This window comes from Balaenoptera borealis, assembly GCF_965194805.1.
Source record: "Balaenoptera borealis genome assembly, chromosome: 11".
In the NCBI taxonomy this organism is placed as follows: domain Eukaryota; kingdom Metazoa; phylum Chordata; class Mammalia; order Artiodactyla; family Balaenopteridae; genus Balaenoptera; species Balaenoptera borealis.
This window is the reverse complement of record NC_138868.1, coordinates 8,099,854-8,122,086: the sequence shown is the minus strand read 5'-3', so window position 1 is coordinate 8,122,086 and position 22,233 is coordinate 8,099,854. Positions and strand designations below refer to the sequence as shown.

The 22,233-nt window shown below is 60.7% G+C and overlaps 5 protein-coding genes and 1 long non-coding RNA gene across 27 annotated transcripts; 4 read left to right on the top strand and 2 right to left on the bottom strand.

Moving 5' to 3' along the window:
- Position 1: 1 nt before the first annotated feature.
- Positions 2–3,099, top strand: NUDT22 (nudix hydrolase 22). 2 transcript variants are annotated; one of them, XM_082344180.1, is made up of 6 exons: positions 2–23; positions 370–867; positions 1,214–1,312; positions 2,305–2,402; positions 2,541–2,634; positions 2,933–3,099. In XM_082344180.1, exons 2-6 carry the CDS (start codon positions 388–390, stop codon positions 3,032–3,034), a joined length of 873 nt encoding a protein of 290 aa, XP_082200306.1. In that variant the 5' UTR covers positions 2–23; positions 370–387; the 3' UTR covers positions 3,035–3,099. The 2 variants fall into 2 exon arrangements, with proteins under 2 accessions (XP_082200306.1, XP_082200305.1); XM_082344179.1 differs by having other exon boundaries at positions 12–83.
- Positions 3,069–7,844, bottom strand: LOC309606747. The gene is made up of 2 exons (XR_014232037.1): positions 7,678–7,844; positions 3,069–3,577 (listed from the first exon to the last, which is right to left on the bottom strand). It is a non-coding gene; the product is annotated as an uncharacterized lncRNA (long non-coding RNA).
- Positions 3,549–6,824, top strand: DNAJC4 (DnaJ heat shock protein family (Hsp40) member C4). 14 transcript variants are annotated; one of them, XM_082344167.1, is made up of 8 exons: positions 3,581–3,611; positions 3,967–4,059; positions 4,345–4,449; positions 4,705–4,818; positions 5,254–5,484; positions 5,569–5,733; positions 6,438–6,524; positions 6,616–6,824. In XM_082344167.1, exons 3-8 carry the CDS (start codon positions 4,445–4,447, stop codon positions 6,722–6,724), a joined length of 711 nt encoding a protein of 236 aa, XP_082200293.1. In that variant the 5' UTR covers positions 3,581–3,611; positions 3,967–4,059; positions 4,345–4,444; the 3' UTR covers positions 6,725–6,824. The 14 variants fall into 14 exon arrangements, with proteins under 14 accessions (XP_082200299.1, XP_082200303.1, XP_082200302.1 ...); XM_082344177.1 differs by lacking the exon at positions 4,345–4,449 and having other exon boundaries at positions 3,551–3,615; positions 4,725–4,818; positions 5,300–5,484; positions 5,572–5,733; XM_082344176.1 differs by lacking the exon at positions 4,345–4,449 and having other exon boundaries at positions 3,551–3,615; positions 4,725–4,818; positions 5,300–5,484.
- On the top strand, positions 7,086–10,588 carry VEGFB (vascular endothelial growth factor B). Of its 2 annotated transcripts, none has more exons than XM_082344200.1 (7): positions 7,086–7,434; positions 8,003–8,045; positions 8,392–8,588; positions 8,759–8,832; positions 9,026–9,061; positions 9,404–9,538; positions 10,145–10,588. In XM_082344200.1, exons 1-7 carry the CDS (start codon positions 7,375–7,377, stop codon positions 10,164–10,166), a joined length of 567 nt encoding a protein of 188 aa, XP_082200326.1. In that variant the 5' UTR covers positions 7,086–7,374; the 3' UTR covers positions 10,167–10,588. The 2 variants fall into 2 exon arrangements, with proteins under 2 accessions (XP_082200326.1, XP_082200327.1); XM_082344201.1 differs by having other exon boundaries at positions 7,090–7,434; positions 9,303–9,538.
- Positions 10,589–12,379: 1,791 nt separating this feature from the next.
- On the top strand, positions 12,380–15,165 carry LOC309606719 (peptidyl-prolyl cis-trans isomerase FKBP2; the record flags this gene model as incomplete). 7 transcript variants are annotated; one of them, XM_082344183.1, is made up of 6 exons in its annotated part: positions 12,380–12,536; positions 13,783–13,951; positions 14,274–14,386; positions 14,506–14,552; positions 14,901–14,936; positions 15,026–15,165. In XM_082344183.1, the coding sequence occupies 6 exons, from the start codon at positions 12,475–12,477 to the stop codon at positions 15,085–15,087; spliced, it is 489 nt and encodes a 162-aa protein (XP_082200309.1). In that variant the 3' UTR covers positions 15,088–15,165. The 7 variants fall into 7 exon arrangements, with proteins under 7 accessions (XP_082200309.1, XP_082200308.1, XP_082200311.1 ...); XM_082344185.1 differs by lacking the exon at positions 12,380–12,536 and adding an exon at positions 12,812–12,939; XM_082344187.1 differs by lacking the exon at positions 12,380–12,536 and adding an exon at positions 13,042–13,066.
- A 402-nt stretch (positions 15,166–15,567) lies between these two features.
- On the bottom strand, positions 15,568–17,957 carry PPP1R14B (protein phosphatase 1 regulatory inhibitor subunit 14B). The gene is made up of 4 exons (XM_082344224.1): positions 17,455–17,957; positions 16,343–16,426; positions 15,996–16,028; positions 15,568–15,903 (listed from the first exon to the last, which is right to left on the bottom strand). The coding sequence occupies exons 1-4, from the start codon at positions 17,710–17,712 to the stop codon at positions 15,835–15,837; spliced, it is 444 nt and encodes a 147-aa protein (XP_082200350.1). The 5' UTR covers positions 17,713–17,957; the 3' UTR covers positions 15,568–15,834.
- Between the last annotated feature and the right edge of the window lie 4,276 nt (positions 17,958–22,233).

Below are 22,233 nucleotides of genomic sequence, written 5' to 3'. Positions count from 1 at the left end.
GAGCCTGCGAGGAGAGTAGGCAGGTGATTGCCGGCTGCAGCCTGGAGCTTCCGGACCCTGGGAAGGGTCCCGGCGCGTCAGGGGTTGGAGGCGGGACTTTTGGTTTGGGGAGGCAGAGGCATTAGGGGGTGACAGGACCCAAGACCTCTGGGTCGTAGGGATGCCCGGGAGTCTCAGGGATGTCTGGTAGCAGGAGCCTCGGAGCTCTTGCTGGGACGATAAGACATTTTACAGACGAGGGAGGGGTCACGCGGGTGCAGAAGGGCTAGGAGTACCCTCAGGAGGTTTGTGGCAGAGGGGGCCAGCTGTCGGGCCCAAGGGTGGCTGTGGGTCCCCCGGGGTGACAGGCCTGGCTGTGCCCTCCCCCAGAACTGCCCTATCCAGATCATGGACCCTGAGGTGTCCCTGCTGCTGCAGTGCCCCCCGGGGGGGCTGCCTGAGGAGCAGGTACGGGCTGAGCTGAGCGCTGCCTACGACCGTCGCCCACTGCCAGGAGGGGACAAGGCCATCACCGCAGTCTGGGAGAGCCGGCTTCAGGCCCAGCCCTGGCTCTTTGACGCCCCCAAGTTCCGCCTGCACTCTGCCACCCTGGTGCCCACTGGCTCGCCGGGGCCACAGCTGCACCTGTGCCTGGGCCTTACTTCCTATCGAGACTTCCTGGGCACCAACTGGGCCAGCTCAGCTGCCTGGCTGCGACAGCAGGGGGCCACCGACTGGGGTGACAAGCAAGCCTACCTGGCGGACCCCTTAGGGGTGGGCGCTGCATTGGCCACTGCTGACGACTTCCTTGTCTTCCTGCGCCGCTCTGGGCAGGTGGCTGAGGCAACTGGGCTAGTGGACGTGCCCGGTGGGCACCCTGAGCCTCAGGTGAGATGCCAGGCTGGACGCAAAGACCCAGAGAGCTCGGCTTTGTTTTCCTCATCCCTTAAAGGGGGAGTTGGCCTGGTGCTTATCCGAAAGTCTCTGCTCAGGGCAGCCTCTCAGCCTCCCTGCTGAATCCTGCCCCAGACCCATGGGAAGTTAGGGAATTGGGGGTGGGGGTAGGGACGGAGGACCTAGCTGGACCTGTGGTTTTCCATCTGGAAAAACAGGGCCTGGGTCAGGGGATCACCAAGGCTCTTACTCTGTGCCCAACCAGGCCCTCAGGGCCAGTGAGTGTGGGGAAAAGCAGGGCGGGAAGAGGGGAGCAGGGGCTGAGCCTGACCTCTTACAGGCCCTGTGCCCAGGTGACAGACCCCTGCACATCAACCTCCCTGGGGAGCTGGTGGTGCATGAGCTCTTCTCCAGTGTCCTTCAGGAGATCTGTGATGAGGTGAGCGAGAGGCAGGTGGGACAGAGTGGTGGGCAAGGAGGGAGGGGGTAGAACAATCCAGAATTTTACAGGTCCGGGATGGCAGGAGTGTCTGCAGGCATCTAGCTTTTTTTTTTTTTTTTTTTTTTGGCTGCCTCACGTGGCTTGTGGGATCTTAGTTCCTTGACCAGGGACTGAACCCAGGCCCTTGGCAGTGAGAGTGTGGAGTCCTAATCACTGGACTGCCAGGGAATTCCCAGGCATCTGGCATTGAGCAAAGAGCTTGGCTTTGCAGCTAGGCACACTTGGAGTGGAATTCTGACCCTCATCTCTGTGTGCCTCGTCTCTGTGTTCCTCTTTACAATGGAGACAATAATAAATGTCTTGCCTACTCCCCCCAGGTTTGTTGAAAAGAGGAGTAAATGGGAGTCCCAATTACTTTTTTAAATTTTATTTATTTATTTTTGGCTGCGTTGGGTCTTCGTTGCTGTGCACAGGCTTTCTCTAGTTGAGGCAAGCGGGGGCTACTCTTCGTTGCGGTGCGTGGGCTTCTCATTGCAATGGCTTCTCTTGTTGCGGAGCACAGGCTCTAGGCGCATGGGCTTCAGTAGTTGTGGCATGCGGGCTCAGCAGTTGTGGCTCGTGGGCTCTAGAGCGCAGGCTCAGTAGTTGTGGCGCACGGGCTTAGCTGCTCCCCAGCATGTGGGATCTTCCCGGACCAGGGATCGAACCCGTGTCCCCTGCATTGGCAGGCTGATTCTTAACCACTGCGCCACCAGGGAAGCCCCCAATTACTAAACTGACTTCCCTAGGGTGACCCTGGGCTAACTGTTCAATCTCTCCCGTTGTGGTTTTCCTATGTGAAATGAACATGCCCAAGATCTGACATTCTGTGATTCTGGGCACTTGAATTACACACTGTAAAATGCTGTACAAGGGTAACATGCTGTTCTTCATTGAGAGGGGCAGGGATGTGGGCAGTGGGCACTGACAGGTGGTACCCCTGGCCCCAGGTGAACCTGCCGCTGCTCACCCTGAGCCAGCCGCTGCTGTTGGGCATTGCCTGCAATGAGACCAGTGCCGGCCGTGCCAGTGCTGAGTTCTACGTCCAGTGAGTGAGCTCTGGGAGACAGGATCCTGGGTCCTGGAGTAGGTGGGTGGTTGAGCGGCATGGCTGAGGCAGCTGGGACTCCACAGGGACCTTCCAGGGTCTAAGCACTCACCAGGCCACTCTCACGTCCTTGTCCAGGTGCAGCCTGACTTCTGAGCAGGTGAGGAAGCACTACACGAATGGGGGACCTGAGGCCCACGAATCCACAGGAATCATCTTTGTGGAGACACAGGTTTGTGGTGGCAAAGTGTGTCTCATTTGGACAAGGAGCTGGGTTGGGGCTTGCAGAGGCCTGGTGATGCATGTCTGTCTCCTGGGCCTGGGTCAGAGGGGCCTCCCAAATCTCTCAGAGCTTCCCTCCAGAGGCACAAGGCCTCATTGGGGATGCCCTCAGCCCAAGGGAGAGGGCCAGGGACCTGTTCAGCCCCCCAGCATGTCTCCCTAGAGGGCTCTGAGGCTCAGGAACTGTGGGCACAGCTCCTGCAAGAAACCCGAGGTCGGAATGTTTGGGTCTCACTGTCTCCCCACAGAGTGTGAGGAGGTTGCAGGAGACTGAAATGTGGGCCGAGCTCTGCCCCTCAGCCAAAGGCGCCATCTTCCTCTACAACAAAGTCCAGGAAAGTTCCACCTAAGTCTCCCTAGAGTCCCCAGCCCTATCACCACAGCTTGGAAGACAATAAAGGACTTTATTCTTGGATTCCGTTGGCGTCTGCTGTTTCTGTGAGACAGAGAGGGGCTGCTGGGAGAGCCCGGGGTGGGTGAGAGCGACAGGACAAGTGACTTGGGGGTAAAAAAGGCCCAGCCTCAGTTTTCCCCTCTGTAAGCTGAGGGCTGTGCCCCCTTGCCAGGCTCCGGTGAAGTTCCAGGCCGATTATGGGGTGGAAACTGCTTTGTGAAACGCGTCTCGCTGCAGAGCGGAGTAACAGCCATGTCCGAGGGAACAGGGCAACGGGGGCTGAGCCGAAAGCCTCACTGAGGGTCAGGCCCCGTGCAGCCGCCTCCCCAGCTGGGCGCTGACGCCTTTCTGCAAGTCCCCGGGCTGCTGTCTCGATGGGTGGGCCCGAGGCGTCAAAGGCCAATGGATGTGCGGGGGCGGGGCTTCGCCGCTGGTCCGCACCTTCAGGCCCATGGGCGTGGTCTGAGTGTCTAAGCCAATGAGAGTGTGGACGCGGGGCCTGAATAGGAGCAGGAAACGGCGGCCGCCGAGGGGTCCGTGAGTGAAGCGGGGGCGGGGCTTGGTGTGGCTCTTCCTGCACCCGCCCCCCGAGCTCCCAGGGTGGGAAGGGGGTCTCGGTGTCCGGGGATGGCTGTACAGACACCGAGACAAGTGTGGAGAGGGGCCCTGGACGCCCGGGTCAGAGGCGGGGACAGGGCCAGGACACTGGGGTCTGGTCTTCAGCAGGGAGGTTCCACCCGCCCCTGAGTCCCCCGGGCCTGCTTCAGTTTTCCTTTGCATCTCAACGGGGCCAGGCCCCTTCCCTCTGCCCCCAACCCCCACCCCTCATCCCCGCTGCAGTGGTTGAAGTCTGCTCCCATCCCACTGTTCTTTGTGACCTTTCACCAGCTGCCCGCCTGCCTTCATGCTGCCCCTGCGCCTGCGCCGGCTGTGGCCCCACAGCCCTCCCACTCGGTTCTTCGCAGCGGCCGCCCGGCAGCGGTGAGTCGGGCGCCCGGAGCCGGGCCCGGTCGTTCAGTAGGTTTTTGTGGCTGGCCTGCCCAATTCTAGGCCCTGCGCTAGGTGCCGGGATAGTCTAGGTGCTGGGATAGTCGTGATCTCTTACTCTGCGTCAGGCGCCTTACAGGCTTGTCAGATTACCCTCACCTTCACTGCTGAGGGCACAGGATCAGAGATTAAAGGATGACCCCCAAGGTCATACAGAGAGTTAAGTGGCACATCTGGAATTTGAGCCCAACCAAACCCAATGCACTTTCCACAACTCAGGTGGTTGTCAAGCATCGCTGTGCATAACCCAGGCGGGGTGTGGGGAGCTTACAAAACTGCAGATTCCTGGGCGCTGCTCTGGAGATTCTGATTTGCAGGAATGAGGTGGGCCTCAAGAATCTATTTTTTAAAACATGCTTTTCAGGCGTTTCTGTTGCAAGGGGTCTGAAAACAACACTTTGAGACAATCTGATCTGCCCCTTACCTGGAACACTCAAAAAGGAAGGGATGATTTAGAGATCTCCCTTGGCACCTGCCTCAGCCCCCTCAGCATCTGGATGCTGAGTTGAAGGGTGTGGTCCAGGGGGGCTGGGATGGGCAGGGAAGGGGTATCCTCTGTGTTTTCCTTAGCCCCTGCAGGTTTGGGTCTCTCTCCACAGGTCTGGCCCCAGTAACTACTATGAACTGTTGGGGGTGCATCCTGGTGCCAGCGCTGAAGAAGTTAAACGAGCTTTCTTCTCCAAGTCCAAAGAGGTACCAGTGGTCTTAAGTGGAGAGGGGGAAGGGAAGTCTGAGCCAGATGGGGTACGCTCCAAATTCTCAGGAATGGAGCCGAGAGGCTCACTCTGGCTGGTGCACATTCCCTCAGCATTCATAGGGAGGGGGAGCTGCCCCAAGGGGAGAGATCTGGCCGGGTGGAAGGAAAGGCTGTGGGGCAGGAGCCAGGAGTCCTGTCTGATGGGCTGGGCTTGGTTCTCTTGACCTGCCTGCTCTTGAGAAAGCTGGGACCAGGGCATACAATCAGAGCCAGGCAGCAGGTGGGGAGGGCTTGAACAAGGGGAGGGGGCAGGAGTTTGTGCTTCCTGACTCTTTGGTCTTCTAGAGGGATGCGCAGGCCTGAGAGTGAGGGTCGCTGCCCAGGGAGGGCCTCTGGGTATGATATGAGCCCTTGTGGGTGGATATTATCAGGATAGGTCATGGGAAGGGAGATGAGGGGAGTCCTGCCCCACCCCAGCTGCACCCTGACCGGGACCCCAGGAACCCAGCCCTGCACAGCCGTTTTGTGGAGCTGAGTGAAGCGTACCAAGTGCTGAGCCATGAGCAGAGCCGCCGCAGCTATGACCACCAGCTCCGCTCGGCAGCTTCCCCAAAGTGTCCAGGAACCACAGCCCATCCCAGGTCTGCTCATCAGGCACACAGGTACAGTAGTCCTGCCCCCAGCTTGCCACCCCCAAGTCTCCTGGGGAGCCCCATCTTTACACTGTCCCTTCTTCTACCTCCCAGCAGCTCCTGGGCACCCCCCAATGCAAAATACTGGGCCCAGTTTCATGAAGTGAGGCCGCAGGGACCAGAGTCAAGGCAGCAGCAGCACAAGCACAACCGGCGGGTGCTGGGGTACTGTCTACTGGTCATGCTGGCAGGCATGGGCCTGCACTATGTTGCCTTCAGGTGCACGTCCCCCTAGGGTGATGGGCAGAGGGCAGGAGGGTGGGTGAAGCCCAGTGTCAGCCATCCATCCATACCACCCCTGTGGCCTGCACCCTTGTGTCTCTCAAGCTAAGAACTGCATGAAATAGGTCTCCTCCAGAGCCTCTTCTTATTTAGCAAAGGCAGCTCTGCACTAAGGGCTAATGTCATTTTCAGTTTTTTATAATTTGAATTTAAATCTTTGGTGCTGGTTGCCAGAGAGTGCTGGAGCCAACCAAAATCCTGCACAAGAAGGAAATGCATTGACCTGGGCCTCACCAGCAACTGTCTTCATTTGTTTGGCAGTTGCTGTTTTCCTGCCACCCTCTCATGCGTGCCATTGCCACTGAGGTTTGATAGCAAAGACACCTAAAGGCTGGTGCACACTACTAGCAGTGTGCCTAGTTCAGTGACGGAGTTAGATGAACAAACCTTTCTAGTCGCCTTCAAGGACCTCCATGACAGACCTGCTGTCACCATCTTCAGGACAGTCAGGGACCTGGGTCGCCATTAGGCCCTGGACAAGTCCCAGCTACTCTCTGCCCCTCTCCTCACCTAGCACAGGCAGTTAGCTGAGGTCCCCACAAGTGTAAAGCTGTGAGACCCTCAAGTGGGGTGGAGGGGGGTGGGACTTGGGGGACAGCGGGGATTGGGGATTCCCAGAGTCAGTTGTAACCCCCTTGCAGGAAGCTGGAGCAGATGCATCGTAGCTTCATGGATGAAAAGGATCGGATCATCACAGCCATCTACAATGACACTCGGGCCCGGGCCAGGTCTGTCCCAGCTCTTTCCTGCCCTCTCCTCACTGTCCTGGCACCACCCTCCAGGATCCCAGTCCCGACTACCAGGTGCTCTCCCCTGCAGGGCCAACAGAGCCAGGCCCCGGGAGGAGCAACGGCAGGGGCAGCAGCTGCAGCCACCACCCGGGCCTCCTCAAGGCCCCGGGATCGTGCCCCCCGGCCCCAGCCCCTGAGCGGCTCACCTTGGAGAGCTCACCTTGGATGGGGCCTGCGGTGTGCTCCCTTCTGGGACACCCCACTCCCCAAAACGCGTGCAATAAAGTGATTCTCAGAGCTCTTGTCTGGCTCGCTCCTACAGGCCCAGAGCCCCCGGCCCGGGCCCCGCCCTCCGGGTTCTGGCGGCGGCAACCCGGGAGCCCGGCCCCCTGGGCGGTGCGTCCCCTTTCCCCTGCTGCGGCAGGAGGTGGGGTGTGTGTAGAGGGGGCGGGCCCCGCCGGCGGCCTCGCCCCCCCTCCCCCACCCCGCCCCCGCCCCGCGGCCCGGTGGGGAGCGCGTGTCTGGGTCACATGAGCCGCCCGCCCGCCAGCCCGGGCCCGGCCCCCCGCCGCCCCCGCCGTCCCCGCCGTCCCCGCTGTCCCAGCCGCCCGCCGCCGCCACCACCGGCCGCCCGCCCGCCCGGCTCCTCCGGCCGCCGCCGCCGCTGCGCTGCGCTGCGCTGCCTGCGCCCAGGGCTCGGGAGGGGGCCGCGGAGGAGCCGCCCACCGCGCCCGGCCCCCGCCCGCCGCTCCCGGGCCCGCGCCATGGGGCTCTGGCTGCCGCCGCCCCCCGCGCCGCCGGGCTAGGGCGATGCGGGCGCCCCCGGCGCGCGGCCCCCGCGGGCACCATGAGCCCCCTGCTCCGCCGCCTGCTGCTCGCCGCGCTCCTGCAGCTGGCCCCCGCCCAGGTACGTGCGTCCGCGACAACCCGCCCGCCCGCCGTGCCCTCTCTCAAGGTTGGCGGAAGTGGGGAGGCGCGGAGCGGCCGGGTTCTCGGGGATCCGCGGGGTCGGGCCTCGGACGGGGGCGTCTCGGGAGCCCGGCCTGGGCATCCCTCGGGAGGTGTCCCTCCCCGCCCGCCCGCCGGCCCAACTCCGGGGCCACTCCCCCGCCCCACCCCGTCCCCAGGGCGCAGCCGGGGGCGGGGCCACCTCGGTGCCTGCAGGATGCGGTTCGGCGCTCACTGTGCCCCCTCCTGATCTGCGACCTCGAGAACAGGCCCGGTCCCCAGGCTTGGAGGTTCGACGCTGCCGGCAGAGCGTGCCTGGCGGGTTGTAGCCAGGGCAGGGCCCAGGTCCCAGGTGGCCTGGAGAGGACAGGTAAAGCTAGAGTGGCCCCAGGAACAGAGTAGTCTGGAAAAAATGTCGGAGATGAGTTTAGGCCTCCTGACTGCAAGGGCAGAGCCCTGGGGCCAGCGACAGGGCTAGCCCTTCCTGGAGTGCACCTTGGGTCCAGGTTTCTTCTCTCCTCCTGCAGGGCCCGGTCTCCCAGCCTGATGCCCCTGGCCATCAGAAGAAAGGTAATAGTAACAATAGGAACTTTCTACTAGCCAGCACTAAGAATCTTTTCTTCCAGTCCTGATTCCAGACTCTGTGTATTCCTCATCTTGTGTAATCACACTCCTCTGTAAGATGCACACTCTTATTCTGCCCATTTCACAGAAGAGGAGATTGAGGCAGGGGGGTTCCTGGGTTCTGGATGAACAGGGCAGGGAAGACAGATGGGGAGGGCAGAAGTGGGGGCTAGTGGAGGGTGGCTGTGACATGGGAACTAAGGAGAACAGCTTCTGGGCGCAGGGGTAGGGGAACCAGGGAGCAGCTGCAGGAAGCCCAGTGGGGACCTAACCCTTACGCATCTGCCCCCAGTGGTGTCATGGATAGACGTGTATGCTCGTGCCACCTGCCAGCCGCGGGAGGTGGTGGTGCCCCTGACCATGGAGCTCATGGGCACTGTGGCCAAGCAACTGGTGCCCAGCTGCGTGACGGTGCAGCGCTGTGGCGGCTGCTGCCCTGACGACGGCCTGGAGTGTGTGCCCACTGGGCAGCACCAAGTCCGAATGCAGGTATGGGGCAGGTGGAGCGTGCCTGGCTGGATGCTAGCGTTCTGGGGACTGAGAGGGTGGCAACCAGAGCCCTGGCTGGTGGGCAAGGTATTCTCATCTCTCCAGCCCATGGAGCGTCCCCTTCCTCTCTCTCTGACTGTCTCTCTCTCTCCCTGTTCTTCTGAGCACAGATCCTCATGATCCGGTACCCAAGCAGTCAGCTGGGGGAGATGTCCCTGGAAGAACACAGCCAGTGTGAATGCAGGTGCCAGCCAGGCCCCACTCCTGAGTTCGCAGAGACAAGGCTTGGGGGGTGCTGGGTGTTGTGGTACACCATAGTGGGGACCAGGTTTCCAAGAGTATAGCCGGGTAGGCCTGGGATCTAGGGCAAGAGAGTAGGATGCTTGGCTTCCTGATCCTCTTTTTCCTTGTCTCTTTCTGTGTCTCTTACTTTTCAGACCAAAAAAACCTGAGAGTGCTGTGAAGCTGGACAGGTGAGTCTTGGGCTCTTGCTGAGGTGGGGTTGGAGCCCAGGCCCAGCACCCAGAATGTAATGTGTGGGTGGGGCAGGGGGTGTAAGAGTGTGTCAGGAAGTTGTGGTCCCCCGCCTTCTCCTCCCACTCGTGTCCCCCTCTCCCCTTTTCCTCTGCTCCCCAAGACTATATGCTCTTCCCCGACCCCAGCTCCCGGGAAGACTCTTACTTCTCACCCGAGACATGTTGCTTCTCCTCCTAGGGCTTCCACTCCCCACCACCGTCCCCAGCCCCGCTCTGTTCCGGGCTGGGACCCTGCCCCCGGAGCACCCTCCCCAGCTGACATCACCCATCCCACTCCAGCCCCAGGCCCCTCTGCCCACGCTGCCCCCAGCGCCGCCAGCGCCCTGACCCCCGGACCTGCCACTGCCGCTGCCGACGCCGCAGCTTCCTCCGTTGTCAAGGGCGGGGCTTAGAGCTCAACCCAGACACCTGCAGGTGAGGAGTCGGGTGTGGCGTCAAGCTGCCATCCTGGAGCAGGTCCCGGTGAGCCTGCTGGTGGGAGAAGAGCCAGGGAAGGGGAAGCTTTGAGTGTGCTGAACTATTGACCAAGCGCCTGCTGGCACTGGGGTCAGCATAAACAAGGCTCGCATTCTGATGCGGGAGTCAGACACGAGGGCACATGATGCCAGCAGAGGATGTCAAGTCAAGAGCTGTGGTGAGGGGCACCTGACATCGTCTTTTGAGAGGTTAGAAATGTCCTGGAAGAGGTGACATCACCAGGTGTAGAAAAGAGAAAGACAGCCTTCCAGTTTGCAAAGTTCTGAGCCTTCCCAGAAACCCCTGTGGTAGAGTTTGTTCCACCTTATGTGCTCCGAGAGGCCAGGGGATGTAGTGGAACGCTGGTCCACCCTTGTCCAAGTTGCTTCTCACCACCCCTCCTTTCCACAGCGGGGCCCTGGGGTGGCGTCCTGTGGGCCAGGCCAGCTGGGGCTTCCCAGGAGTGTTAGTGGAGAATGAGGTTCACAGAAGGTAAGGGGGTGAGTCTAGAGGAGCAGGGGCTGAGCTGTGCCAGCATGAACAGACCCCTTCTTTCCTTCTCAGGTGCCGGAAGCTGCGAAGGTGATACATTGCTTTTCAGACTCGGTGGGGCCACTTGCCTCACAGGCCTGCCCAGAGGGGAACAAGAGGGCATCCTGGTGGGCACAGTCCAGTCCCCGAGACCTCAACCTGGGCGGAAGCTCCTCCAAGCCCTGGGCCTCTCAGAGGGCTTTCCAACTGCCCCTTGTCTCTCTGAGGCTGCCGTCCAACAACGTGGACAGAGTTGGGTGAAGAGACCTGGAGGCAGCACAAGGGGTCATGTACCATCTTGGGAGAGAACGGGGTCCCGCCTCAGTTTTTAACCACCTTGTGCAAGTGAGCATCTTACAACTGGCTCCTCCGTCCCCTCACTAAGAAGACCCTGGTCCTCTACAAAAAAATGAGAGTTGGGCTTCAGTACAAGAACTGTGAACCCCAGTCCCGATAAAAGAGATAGAAGGAACTGTCCCTGCCTGTGTCACTGTTTGTCACCGTCCAGGCTGGCTGGTTTGGACATGAATGTCTGCGTCACACTGCCTCCTAGACATGGAGCTTGGAGGAGATGAGGCCCAAGGCCCCACAACAGGTCACAGAGCCAGAATCGTGCATCCTTCACATTCATGTTGTGCTAACAGGCCCTGGGGAGTCCCTGCCCTTCTGCTCATTACAAGGGTTCCTTTCTGGAAGGAGAGGGCCAGTGAGCTTGAGGTGGGACCCAGATCTGCTGAATGACCTTGGTTGTCACTGCCCCTCTCTTTCTGAGCCTCAGTTCCCACATGTGCACATGGAGGGAACAGATGATTACTGTGGTCTGGGCCCTTGGGCTCCAAGAAAGTTCGAGAGTCACGTAATAGGAAAGAACACCCATCTTCCCTGCCGGGTTACACTCTGTGTTTGCAGCTTTTTGCTCCCGGTAGCTTAACTCGAAGGTCACGCACCTGCTCTGCCCCCACCTCACTCCCACATCCCTGAAAGGGAGGCAGCACCAAAGGTCTGTGCTTGGTGGGCCCCACTCACCCCAACCACACAGTCTTCTCCACTCTCGCCTCCCTTGCACCTTGGGCTCCCCTCCCCAGGCGCTGCTTGGGACTCTCCTGACCTTTATCTGACCCAGCCCAAGCTCAGTGGCCAGCTTTCGGCCTGCAGCCTTCAGTGCCCCTGGGGCTGAGTGATGAGGGGGTGAACTGAAGGGCAACCTTGGGCACCAGTGCTTTGCCCCATCGAGACAGAACATTCATGGCAGAGGTTAAGCCAAAGCAGCTACCCTAATGGAGGCCTTCTCTTAAGTGTTAGATTAGAGGGTGGGGTAGTGATCTTGTTGGGCCCAAACCAAGAGTGGGGTTAAACCAGAAGAGGCAATTCCTGACAGTGAGTGCTACTTTCAAATCATTTTCTCAGCTATTCTGTCACCCAAAATGCCAGAGCTCAATTAGAGTGAGACAGATGAGGGTTAGGGACACTAGCTACCACCTCCCAAGCCCATTTAAGCCTGCCCAGCGTGCACACTGCTCCGTATGTGCCTTCTCGCCGAGTCCTCAATTCTGAGTGTTGTAATTATCTTCCTTTTTCAGTTGAGGAAATAGGCTCGAAAAGTCTGACTGACCTGGGGATTTGGCCTCAGGTCGGCTCTCTCCCTAACACTCAGCTTAGGTTTAGCTGCCTCCCAACTGCAGGTTCATTACTTCAATGGACAGATGTTCACTCCTGGGTGCTGTGGTGCCTGGAAATAAGTCCGGTTGGGGAACGGACCCAGCCAGACCATTACAGTCATGATTCAGGGGTCATTGTACGGCAGGTAGAGGCAGGCCTGTACGCTGGGAGAGAAAAAAAGGAGAGCATTCGCCGTGGACCAGGGCCTGGCAGTGCACATCACTTGCAGCAATCCTACAGGGGCCCTGCGGGGTGGATGTTATCAAGCCCGAGTTACCAGGCCAAGGAACTTGCTCAAAGTCACACAGCCAGTCAATGAGTGGCAGACCCTGGATTCAAACCCAGGGCTCACTCTGAAACCAGGCTCTTTCCACAGTAACTGAGGATTGTGGATCCTGAAGAGGCTCAGGGGCAAACAGGAGAGCCGTGGGAGAGGCTGGGGGCGACATAAAATGGCGTCTCAAGACCCCCTCCGCGAACCCGCGCCCACCTGACCTTAATTTCACCTCGACCGGAAGTGCCTTCGGCCCTTTCAGAAGTCACTTTCACCTAACCTTATGGACTACAGACCCACCGGACATGACGCATAAGTCACATGGCGGCGCGGGGGGCGGAGCTAGAGAAGGCCGCCCAGGCGGGCGTGTGGCCGCGGGTTTCGCACGGTCCAATGAGGGCGGGCGGCGTGGCCGGGTCTGGTGGCGACGATGACGCGCCTGCGCAGAGACGGCAGCACGACTGGGGTTGACTCCGGGGGCGCGGCGAGGAGGTGAGCGGGGGCCACAGCCCGGGCTGTGGGGAGCCGGGGTGCAAGGGGGCAGGCTGGATCAGGCGGGGCAGGAGCGGGCCGGGGCTCTGAGTGTCAACAAGGGATAGGTTACGAGGAAATTGAGGGTTGGGGTCAGAGCTGTCTGGGGATGCCGCAGGGGGAGGGTTCTCACGCCTCACGGGGCGGGGCTCCGGGAGTCGGGGCGGGACGTGGAACGGAGACGGGCGGGACCTCTGAGCTTGTGTCGGTGGAAGGCGGAGCTCCAGGGCGGGGGGCGGGGTTAGGACTGGTGAGGGACGGAGACCGGCCCTTGGAGGAGGAGCTGGAACAGGCGGAAGGAGAAGCCTCGGGTTTGGAGACCGAGGGGGAAGGAGCCCAGGCACCGGGGGCGCGGCCTCAGCCGGTGAGTGGCGTGGCTACAGTTCAGGAAAAAGGGTCTAGTCCTGTCGGGGGCGGGACTACAGGGCCGGGGGCGGAACCACGCCCTCTAAAGGGTGGGGCTAAGGAGCCCAGCGAAGGGGTAGGCCCAGGTAATGGCCCGGGGCGTCCACGCGGGGGCGGTCTCCGTGGTGGCCGTGCCTGGGGACGCGGTAGGCCGAAAACTCCCCCGGGAGAGGTGGTGTGGGTGGAGCGGGCTCGGCGGCCACCCGACACGGGGCCAGTGTGGGTGCCCCGCAGGCCCCCGAGGGCTCAGAGTTGGGGCGGCGCCTCGGGCGGAGGCACAGGACCAGCCTGGGGGGTACCCCCGGAGGACAGGGGCTCCCCGGAGCCACCCAGTGGCGACGTGTGGGTGCCTCGGGGCCGACCCCCTGCGGCAGCCGCAGAGGTGTGGGTGTGCTGGGCGGGAGGCAATTGGGTGTGGCGTGAATGGGGTCGCCCGGTTGGGGCAACTGCTGCGCAGCCAGATAAGGTTTGGACTTTGCGGAAAGGGACGGGGGGGAATTGAAGAGCAGAGCTGGGGACTGGGAGGGACGGAAGCGCAGGGGGTGAGCAAAGGGGCTGGACCCTGGCTGCTGTGGCCTCCCCTGACCCCCTCCCCCCGCTGCTGGGGTCCTCGGGCAAGCCCCCTTCTCACTGGACTGGTAAGTGTGGCCGCGGAGCCTGGGGGAGGGGGCGGTGACCCGGGACAAGGGGATCCCCAGGGGCAGGCAAGGTACGGTGGGGTGGAATCCTCCTGGTACCTGCCCGTATTCCATGCCCTCCCGTTCCTCTCCCCCGGTTGGTTGGTCGGGGTCTGTCCCCGCAGAAACATGAGGCTGAGCTGGGTCCTGACAGTATTGTCCATCTGCCTGAGTGCCCTGGTCACGGCCGCCGGGGCCGAGGGCAAACGGAAGCTGCAGATCGGAGTCAAGAAACGGGTAGACCACTGTCCCATCAAATCACGCAAAGGGGACGTCCTGCACATGCACTACACGGTGGGTGAGGGAGTGGAGCTTCTGTGGGTGGGTGGGCCTTCCGGGGACCAGAAAGGACTTGGGAGCCAGGTTTGCCTGCCAAAAGGTGGGTGACCCTTGGGCAAGTCTCATCTACTTTGCATGATCCTATCTTGCTCTTCACTGTCTAATCCCAACTGGCACCAGCAAGCAGTGCAATGTACTGTGAGCTGCCCAAGGTGCTGTCCCTTTCTAGGACTATGGCCGCCAGTGCTGTGGGCTGCCACCTTGATGGGAAGAGCACCTGGGGGTGGGGGTGTCAGAGCAGACCCTCCTCCTCACTGGCCTTCCCATGGTCTCACAGGGTAAGCTGGAAGATGGAACAGAGTTTGACAGCAGCCTGCCCCAGAACCAGCCCTTTGTCTTCTCCCTGGGCACGGGCCAGGTCATCAAGGGCTGGGACCAGGGGCTCCTAGGGTGAGTCGAGGGGCCATGGCTGTGGTCCAGGAGGTGAACTGTGGGAGGCAAGCTCCAGGTATGGGGTGGGGGCAGGGAGCCTGGGTGCTGCCACATGCTGAACATGTGTTGTCCTACAGGATGTGTGAGGGGGAAAAGCGGAAGCTGGTGATCCCATCAGAGCTAGGTAAGAGGCCCTTCCTGAGTGGGGATAAGGAGTTCAGGGTTATATCTACGTAAGGGTGAAGACTGGTTCAGCCTCTGCATTGATCTCCACTCAATCCATTCAATACATGCCACTTCCAAGTCTAGTTGTGTCCAGCAGTGAGGACAGGGCAAGACCCTTGGGACGCTTGGCTCTGGTGCCCACTCTCTGCCCTCTACAAGACCTTTAGCAGCCCCCTCCCAAATCCATTACACCTTTTCCATTTCTGGCCTTGTGCTGGGATGGGCAGAGGCTTGGTTTCAGCCTCGTTGTCTGCAGAACACCTCACTCTGCCTGGCCACGGCTCACTTTCTTTGTGCATCTTTGCAGGGTACGGAGAGCGGGGAGCTCCCCCAAAGATTCCAGGTAATAAACCTTCCTGCCCCCCATCTCCTGCACCCATTCCATCTCGCTGTGGCCCTGGTTCTCATTCTGATCCCACTTCTCCCCTGCAGGCGGTGCAACCTTGGTGTTCGAGGTGGAGCTGCTCAAAATCGAGCGACGTTCAGAACTGTAGCCAAACTGGGGAGGGGTGGTGGAGAGGCCCCCATCAGGGACCAGACTGTTTAAAGAAAGAAAAAAACTTTAAAGCCCATGAAGTGAGACTGTGTTTGTCTGTGGGCCCTGGAGACTTAAGAAACCACAGCTTCAGCCTTCCCTCTCCCTCATCCTCCCCCCATCCCTCCCTCTCCTTTCCTGGTTGCAGAGCCTTGGGGTCTAGTAGGTTCAGTGGCATGGAGGTCACGATGGCCAAACCCTGGGTGACGTGGTGGCCCTTGTCCAGAGGGAAAAAGGAGTATTCCTGCCTGCCAGTAGCAACACGGCTCCTCCCCAACTCCCCAGCCACTTCCAGATCCTGGTCTGGGAGCCAGCACTGGGCTATCGCCATGGCTACGTGGCCCTCAGGAAGGCCTGCGGTCACCTGGGGAGAAGCTGAGCTGGCAGCAGTTGTAGAGCAGTGTGTCCCCCCTAAAAGAAACCAGGCGAGCCTGTTAACTGCACCAAAGGCATATCCTAGCTTTATTAAAGGGCCCGCGCCGCAGTCAATATAAAAACACAAAAAGTCCCGTCAGTTTAATAATAATAAAAAACCCCAAAAATGGAAAACTGAGGGGGCAGGGAAGAGGCCCCTGGGCCAGGGGCACGGGGAGCACTGCGCATGGCACCAGGCCTGGCCGCAGGGCCCCCCGGTATTGCTGTTGCTACGAGGTTGCGGGGCAGCGATTGTCCTGTGGGAGCCACCGTTCACCTGGGTCAAGGACCCTTACTTCTTCTGGGGTGTGCTCAGCTTCTGCATGCCCCGGATCTTGTCCAGCAGGCCAGAGATGAAGGCCTGGAGGGAGGGAGGACATTAGGGAGACCAGAACCCAAGATGACAGGACCCCAGGCTCCTCACCCCACCCTCTGGGGAAACCACCTCCTTACCTCAGTGGGTTTGTAACAGTCAACCAGCAGCTCCTAATGGGGCATGGGGGAAAAGTATAACTATGAGTCTCTAGAACACGGGCCTAAAGTTCACCTATACCCTCTTCCAACGCACTGGGGCCACCCTGAGGCACAGGAGATGCCACAGCTACTGAAAAGCTAGGCAAGTACCACTGGCCCTATTTGACGGAGCCAGAAGCTGAGCCCAGGAAGGTCACAGAACTGGCTGACTCAGACCAAAGAAGGCCTGGCTCCAGAGGCTTGCCTACCCACGGGGCAGTGCCTCCAGGCACCCCTCTATTCCCTGCTCCCCTGACCTGGCCCTGTTGCCCCCCAACCCCTCTCACCTTGACCCTGGCAGCTCGGGTATCGTCGCTCTCCATGTCCAGGAGTTCATCCACGTCAATCTCCAGCTCCGGGATCTCCTCTTCCTGGGGTAGGGGTGGGGGAGGAGGGAGAGACAAGGGCCTGAGTTGGGGGAGAGGGTGTGAGAGGGGCTCTCTGGCTGAGGCCCCTGCCCTACTGCAGATGAGCCAGCCCTCTTGCCCAGCAGACAGCGGCAGCTGCTCCGAGGAGAAAACAGATCAGGCCTGTGCCAAGGCAAACTGCCCAATGAGGGGGGGAGCTTCCTGTCCCTGCCAGTTGGGCACCCTGGGTGCCAGACAGCTAGGGCTGGGGATCCTGGGCTGGGAACCCTGCAGATGTGTCTCCCCAACTTCCGGGCCCCCCATCTCAACCAGAGCACAGGTGGGGCCAGCTGTCCCAACTCATCACAGCCCCTTCCCCTCCCCCAAACACCTGTCACAGCTTCCCAGGAGTGAGGAGGAAGTGAAGGGTGAGGGGTCAGTGGGAAGGACCCAGGCCTGGTAAAGGGGAAACAAAGAGTCCATGCTTTGCTGAGGGAGGGGGTGCCTGCCACCCCTCCCCCCCCAGGAAGCATCTCTCCGGTCTGGAGTCAGCTGCATCCCAGGGCTGCACTAGGGTAGGCAGCACAGGGCAAGCCCACTCCTCCACCCTGCCCCCCGGGGACTGAGTCACCATTTGATCAAGGAAGGAGTCATAGGGTGGAGAACTAGAACCCAGAGAGTGGGCTACCCTACCCCCCATGGCAAGATGGAGCTCCAGGTTAGCCCATTAGAATAGGCAAGACCCGTACCACCACCACTCAGGCTAGCTAGCGCCTTTTAACCAGTCTAGGCTAGCAGGCAATAGGTAGATCTCCTTTCCCCGCCAGCCCAGACAATCTCCGAGTCTCCTGTCTAAGGCAGCAGATAAGAAAGGAGTGACTTAGGTCAGACAAGAAAGAACATACATTGAGGGCGGGGAGCACGGAGAGCTGGGGAGCGCGCGGAAGCGGAGCGCCCATTGACTCCGGGTGACAGGCGGGCTCAAGGTGGGGTTCCCAGGCGGCCCGAATCGGGACCGATTTTAGGGTGTCGGCGCAGGGTGGGGGACACACCTGGCAGTCGTAGAGGCGAGTGAGCTGCTCCAGGATCCACTCCTCCAGGTTGAGGCGCTTCCGTAGCTCCTTGCGGTCGTACTTGACCGTGACCTTCCCTTGGCGCCTCACTGGGCCCTCGTCGTCCGCGCCGCCAGGGCCCTCGCCTGCAGCCCCAGGGGGGCTCTGAAAGTAGACGCGGGGCCCTGGGCCGCCACTCCCGGGTCCAGGGGCCGGAGCCGCCAACGCCGCGCCCCCTGCGGGGCCGCTGTCCGCCATGGCGGCCGCCGGGGCCACGTGCGCGCGTCGGGCCCCTCCCTGCGCCGCCGCCTCCGGGACGCCCGCCGGCTGGCTCCGGGCCGCTGGCTCGGGTTAGCTCGTGAGCTCGGCTCCGCACGGCTCCGCGGCGAGGGCGGCGGCGGGGGCGCCCGGGGGCAGCTGCAGCATGCGGAGCCCCCGGGCCTGGCCTGGCCGCGCCCCGCCCCCTCCCCGCCGATCCGCCCGCCCTTTGTCCCCCGCGGCCGCCGCCCGAGCCGCCGCAGCCGAAGCCGCTTTCTCTGTCTCGATCGCTTCCCCCGCCCCCCGACCACACCCCCTTAAAGGGACAGTCCTGCAGCAGGCCCCTCACCTCTACCCCGCCCCCGGGCAGGGGCTAGGAGAGGGTCTAGTACTTAGAGGTTTGGACCTAGCTGTCCGCTATCCCTTTTAACCTTCCTGCCCCAAGCCCAGGCGTTCGAAGCGTCCGGTAGCCGGATTTGCCCTCCTGCGGGGAACCTAGTGTTCTGACCTCACTGAAGCAAAAACAGGGGACGTCTGAGAATGTAGGGGAGTGGGCACTGTATACAGGACAGAGGTCCGAGGAAGAGACGTGGGAGCCCCCGACTTCTGGGTCCTCAGGCCCTTGGCCAGCGGGTAAAGAGCAGGCTTCTTCGCGCGGACGGACACGTGGGCCGGACGCCCGGGGGTGGAGGAGTGGAGAAGGCGGGCAGGCGCTGCCCAGGTCACCGGACGCCCTACTCGTCGGGGTTCCGCGCCCCCCATGATGGAGGCCTAGGTTGGGGGTGAGCTGAGCCATCCGGGCGGCCTGAAGGGCCAGACCCCAGGCAGCCACCGCCCACCCGCCAAGATGGCGGCGGGGGACGGAATTATGGGAAATGTAGTCCCCAGGGTCCGGCCCCCATGGCCGCCCCTCCCCTGGAGCGGAACCGGGTCCTGGAAGCGCAGAACTTGTTTGGAGCGCTCTCGTAGGGCTGGTCTCCACAGGGCGCGGTTCTCTGCACCCCGCAACCTCTGTGTGTACAAACTGAGGTGTAAAGAGCTGGGAAGTGGGGGAGCCGGTACTCACGATAATAAAGATAATAACAGCTGACCCTAATGAGAGTTCCTCCGGTCGGTTCCACGTAGTCGGTTCCAGTGTGAGGGCACCTCACTCGCTCTCCGGTAGATCCTCGCCCTGCGGCCTCCTCTGTCCTTCAGATCTCACAGGCGCCTTATCTGGCCCACCTCTCTTAAGCAGACCGTGCGTCTCATTCCCGCACCTGCTTTGATTTTCCATATTTTTAAATAGTGTCTCTCATTCATTTCTTCATTGTCTGTCTCCCATTTCTCAACTATGAGCTCCATGAGGCGGAGACCTGTCTGGACCTTGTTTACTGCTGATGCCCATGGCTGAGTGCGCCTGCTGGGCTTCAAACCCACATGCATCGTGCAAATTACCTGACTCTTGAACTCTCAGCACCTAGGTCAGACTCATAGTAGCTGTTCGATAACTATTGGTTGAACAAATGACCGAATGAAGGAATGAATGGCTTCTTCTGTGCATCCATTTCCTCTGAAGGCTGTGGCAAAGATTAAATAGGAAAGTGCATGGAAGATTCAAGGACTGAACCACAGGGGTTAAGTCACACAGCCAGACAGAGATGGAGCTCAGCTTGTATACCCAGGTCCCCTGACACAAAATCACTACTCATACCACTGCACAAGGCTGTGGAGCTCTGTTTGGGATACTTCCACAGACAGCAGGCTCACCCTCTGCAGTCCCAACCAGAGTCTCAGGGTCTGAGAGGCAGTAAGTCCCAACCCCTCACAGACACCCTCTCTCTGGATGCCAGAGAAGTCCTCTGCAGTAGGTGGAGTTCAGAGAGAGGTTGACACTGGCCCAGGGTCACACAGCTGGTGCTGCAGACAAACTCAAACCTAGGACTGTAGGCTTACCTTGTAGCTGTGGAGAATAGACAATGAGAAGGCGCTGCTGAGAATGGTGTGTGTGGTGATGGTGGTGGTGGGATTCAGGCCAGGGTAGGGGGCAGGTTAATGTGGCTCGGTGACGGGCTGACACCTCCTCCCTCTCCAGCCCCCATTCTGGCCTTAGCCTCCCTTTGGCCAGCCTGGGGGGCCAGGGAAGGACTGACCCTGCTCTTGCGGATTAGGCAGGACCCACTCTTTCAAAGAGAGCCCCATCCCCAGCCTGGCCTCTGGCTCTGAGCTTGGCCTGATGGGAGAAGCAACTTACCCACGTCCAAATTCCCCACCACACCCCACCTCACCCCACTGGGGCGGGTCTGTTCTTTCTGAACTGGAGCATTGATTCAGGCCTTGGGGAGCTCACAGTTACAAGAGAGGATATACCGTAGCTTGTTGTGGGAGTGAAACCTACTGGCGGTGAAGACCTGGGTACCAGCCCCAGCTCTGCACCCCCCAGATGCTATGACCCTCAGCAATGATCTTCCTGTCCCTCCTCCCCTCAAGGCTGGTGTGAAGGCCTCCGGTCATGTCCAAATTTCAGGGGTCCCCTGAGGATTCTCTAGGCTGAACAGGGAAGAGCCAGGGATGCTTTTCCTGACTCTCCCTCTCTCCACCTCCTGTGCTACCCCCAGGGCACTCCCAGATTCCTGGGGCTGACTCCCCTGCACATCCAGCCCCTTCCCATGGCCGCCTACCCTGTGAACAGTTAGCGCAGATGGCCATGACGGCCTGCAGCTGTCTTGGAGGCTGGGCTGCCCAGCACAGAACCTTGGAGTGGAAGAACTGGGTTCCAATCCTGCCTCTGCCCTAGGCTTCGAGGCCCTGGGCAAGTCACTTACCTGCCCTGAGCCTCTTCAGAGGGGCAGATTCTGCTGACTTCTGGTGGTTTGGGGCTGAGGTCAGGGCTCCAAGACCATATCCCAGCCCTTGCTCTCCTGTCTGAACCTGTCACCGCTGCTGCTCTTCATCCTTCCAGCCTCGGGCTGTGGCCTCCCCAGCCCCACCCCTCTTGGGATCCTGGCCCCCCTCCACCAGAGGGCAGCTAAGGCTGCTTTCAGCACCTCCTCAAAGCAGAGGCCCTAGGGAGGGTCCCTTGGCTGAGACCGCTCCTTTAATCAAGGGTAGAGGCCGGAAAGGCTGCCTTCCTTCCACCATTTACTGCTTGCCGAGAAACTCCATTACCATTACCAAGGCTGCAAGAAAGTGTCCGAGGAGGAAGAAGCCCTCTAATGGGGGTTGCCCTGGCCTCGGGAGACACAGGGGTGGAGGGAGAGGGGGAGGGGCTCAGGCCCAGGAAGCAGGCTCCCATCCTGTTTTCCAAGGAGCTGCTGCCTAGAGCTTCTACCCCTAAACTCTAGGCCCCGCTAGCCCCCTGCCCCAGAGCTGATCCATGCCCTTTCCTCCTTCCTCCCCCTTGTCCCCACAGCCTGCTCTCACTCCTTAGAGATCTAGCTGTCTACACCTAGGGGTCATCTCATACTCATTTGACTATTTCATCCTCTGACAACCTTCACCTTCTGGACAAGGTGACTGAGGCACAGAGAGACGAGGTTCTGCCGGTAGACTTGAACCCAAGTCAGCGGGAGCAGAGGCCAATCTCTACCCGGCATGGCTCTGCCCAATGAGAGACCCCGTAGTCCCTGAGTCTCTGAGGGCTATGGCTCTGTTGCTCTGGTGAGAGAGGACAAGGATCACAAGTCCTGTCCCCCTTTCTTTGTCTCTTCAAGGGCAAGGAGTAAAGGCAGGACATAAACCGGCCTTCAAGACAGAGGGCTGCAATCTTCCTATGAAGCTGTGTGACCTTGGGCAAGTCCTTTCCCCTCTCTGCGCCTCAAGTGGAGATAATAATCACACCCCACAGGGCCTCAGCCGAAGGCTAGGAGATCTGTTAGGTTAGAGTTGGTACCCAACATGGTGGGGATTTTGAGGATGGCCAGTGCTAGGCAGGGCTCCCCTTGGGGGTCTGAGAGCCTGGGGCAAAGAGGCCTGTAGGGCTGGCTCCTCCTTGACTGACCCCTCCTCCCCCAGAAGCAGCTCCATCTCTTTCTGGGTTTCTAGGTGACTTGGCTGGCCCCTCTGGATGAGTTCTACTTTAAACCTGCTGCTGCTACTGTCTCTGTATTGGGGGGGCTCCCACAGGGGCCCCCAGGCAGGAGCCCCCCCAGCCAAGCCCTGCGGGAGGGGCTGCAGCCCCCACCCATCTCAGTGCCCATGCGCCTTCCCCGCTCCCGTCCCTGGCATGCAGCAGATTTCAGGGCACCTGCTGTGGGCCAGGAGTGGCAGAGCCCCTCCTCGACCCTCCTTGTTCGTGGACACCCAGGAGGCTTCTGACCCCTCTGGGCAGACGACCAGTTGTCCCCTTCTCAGTTTGCAGTCGAGAGCCCCGCAGGGACAGGCTCCAGGTTGAGCTGTGGGGGGTGTCTGCGGAACAAGAAGGGCGCTGTTCCAGGGCTCGCTCTGGAAAGCCAGGGTGCTTGGGTCCTCAAAGGAGGCGACAGGCGCCGGGCCTCCCCGGGCTAGGGACGGGGGAGGGGCGCCCGCCGGCGGAAGGCCCAT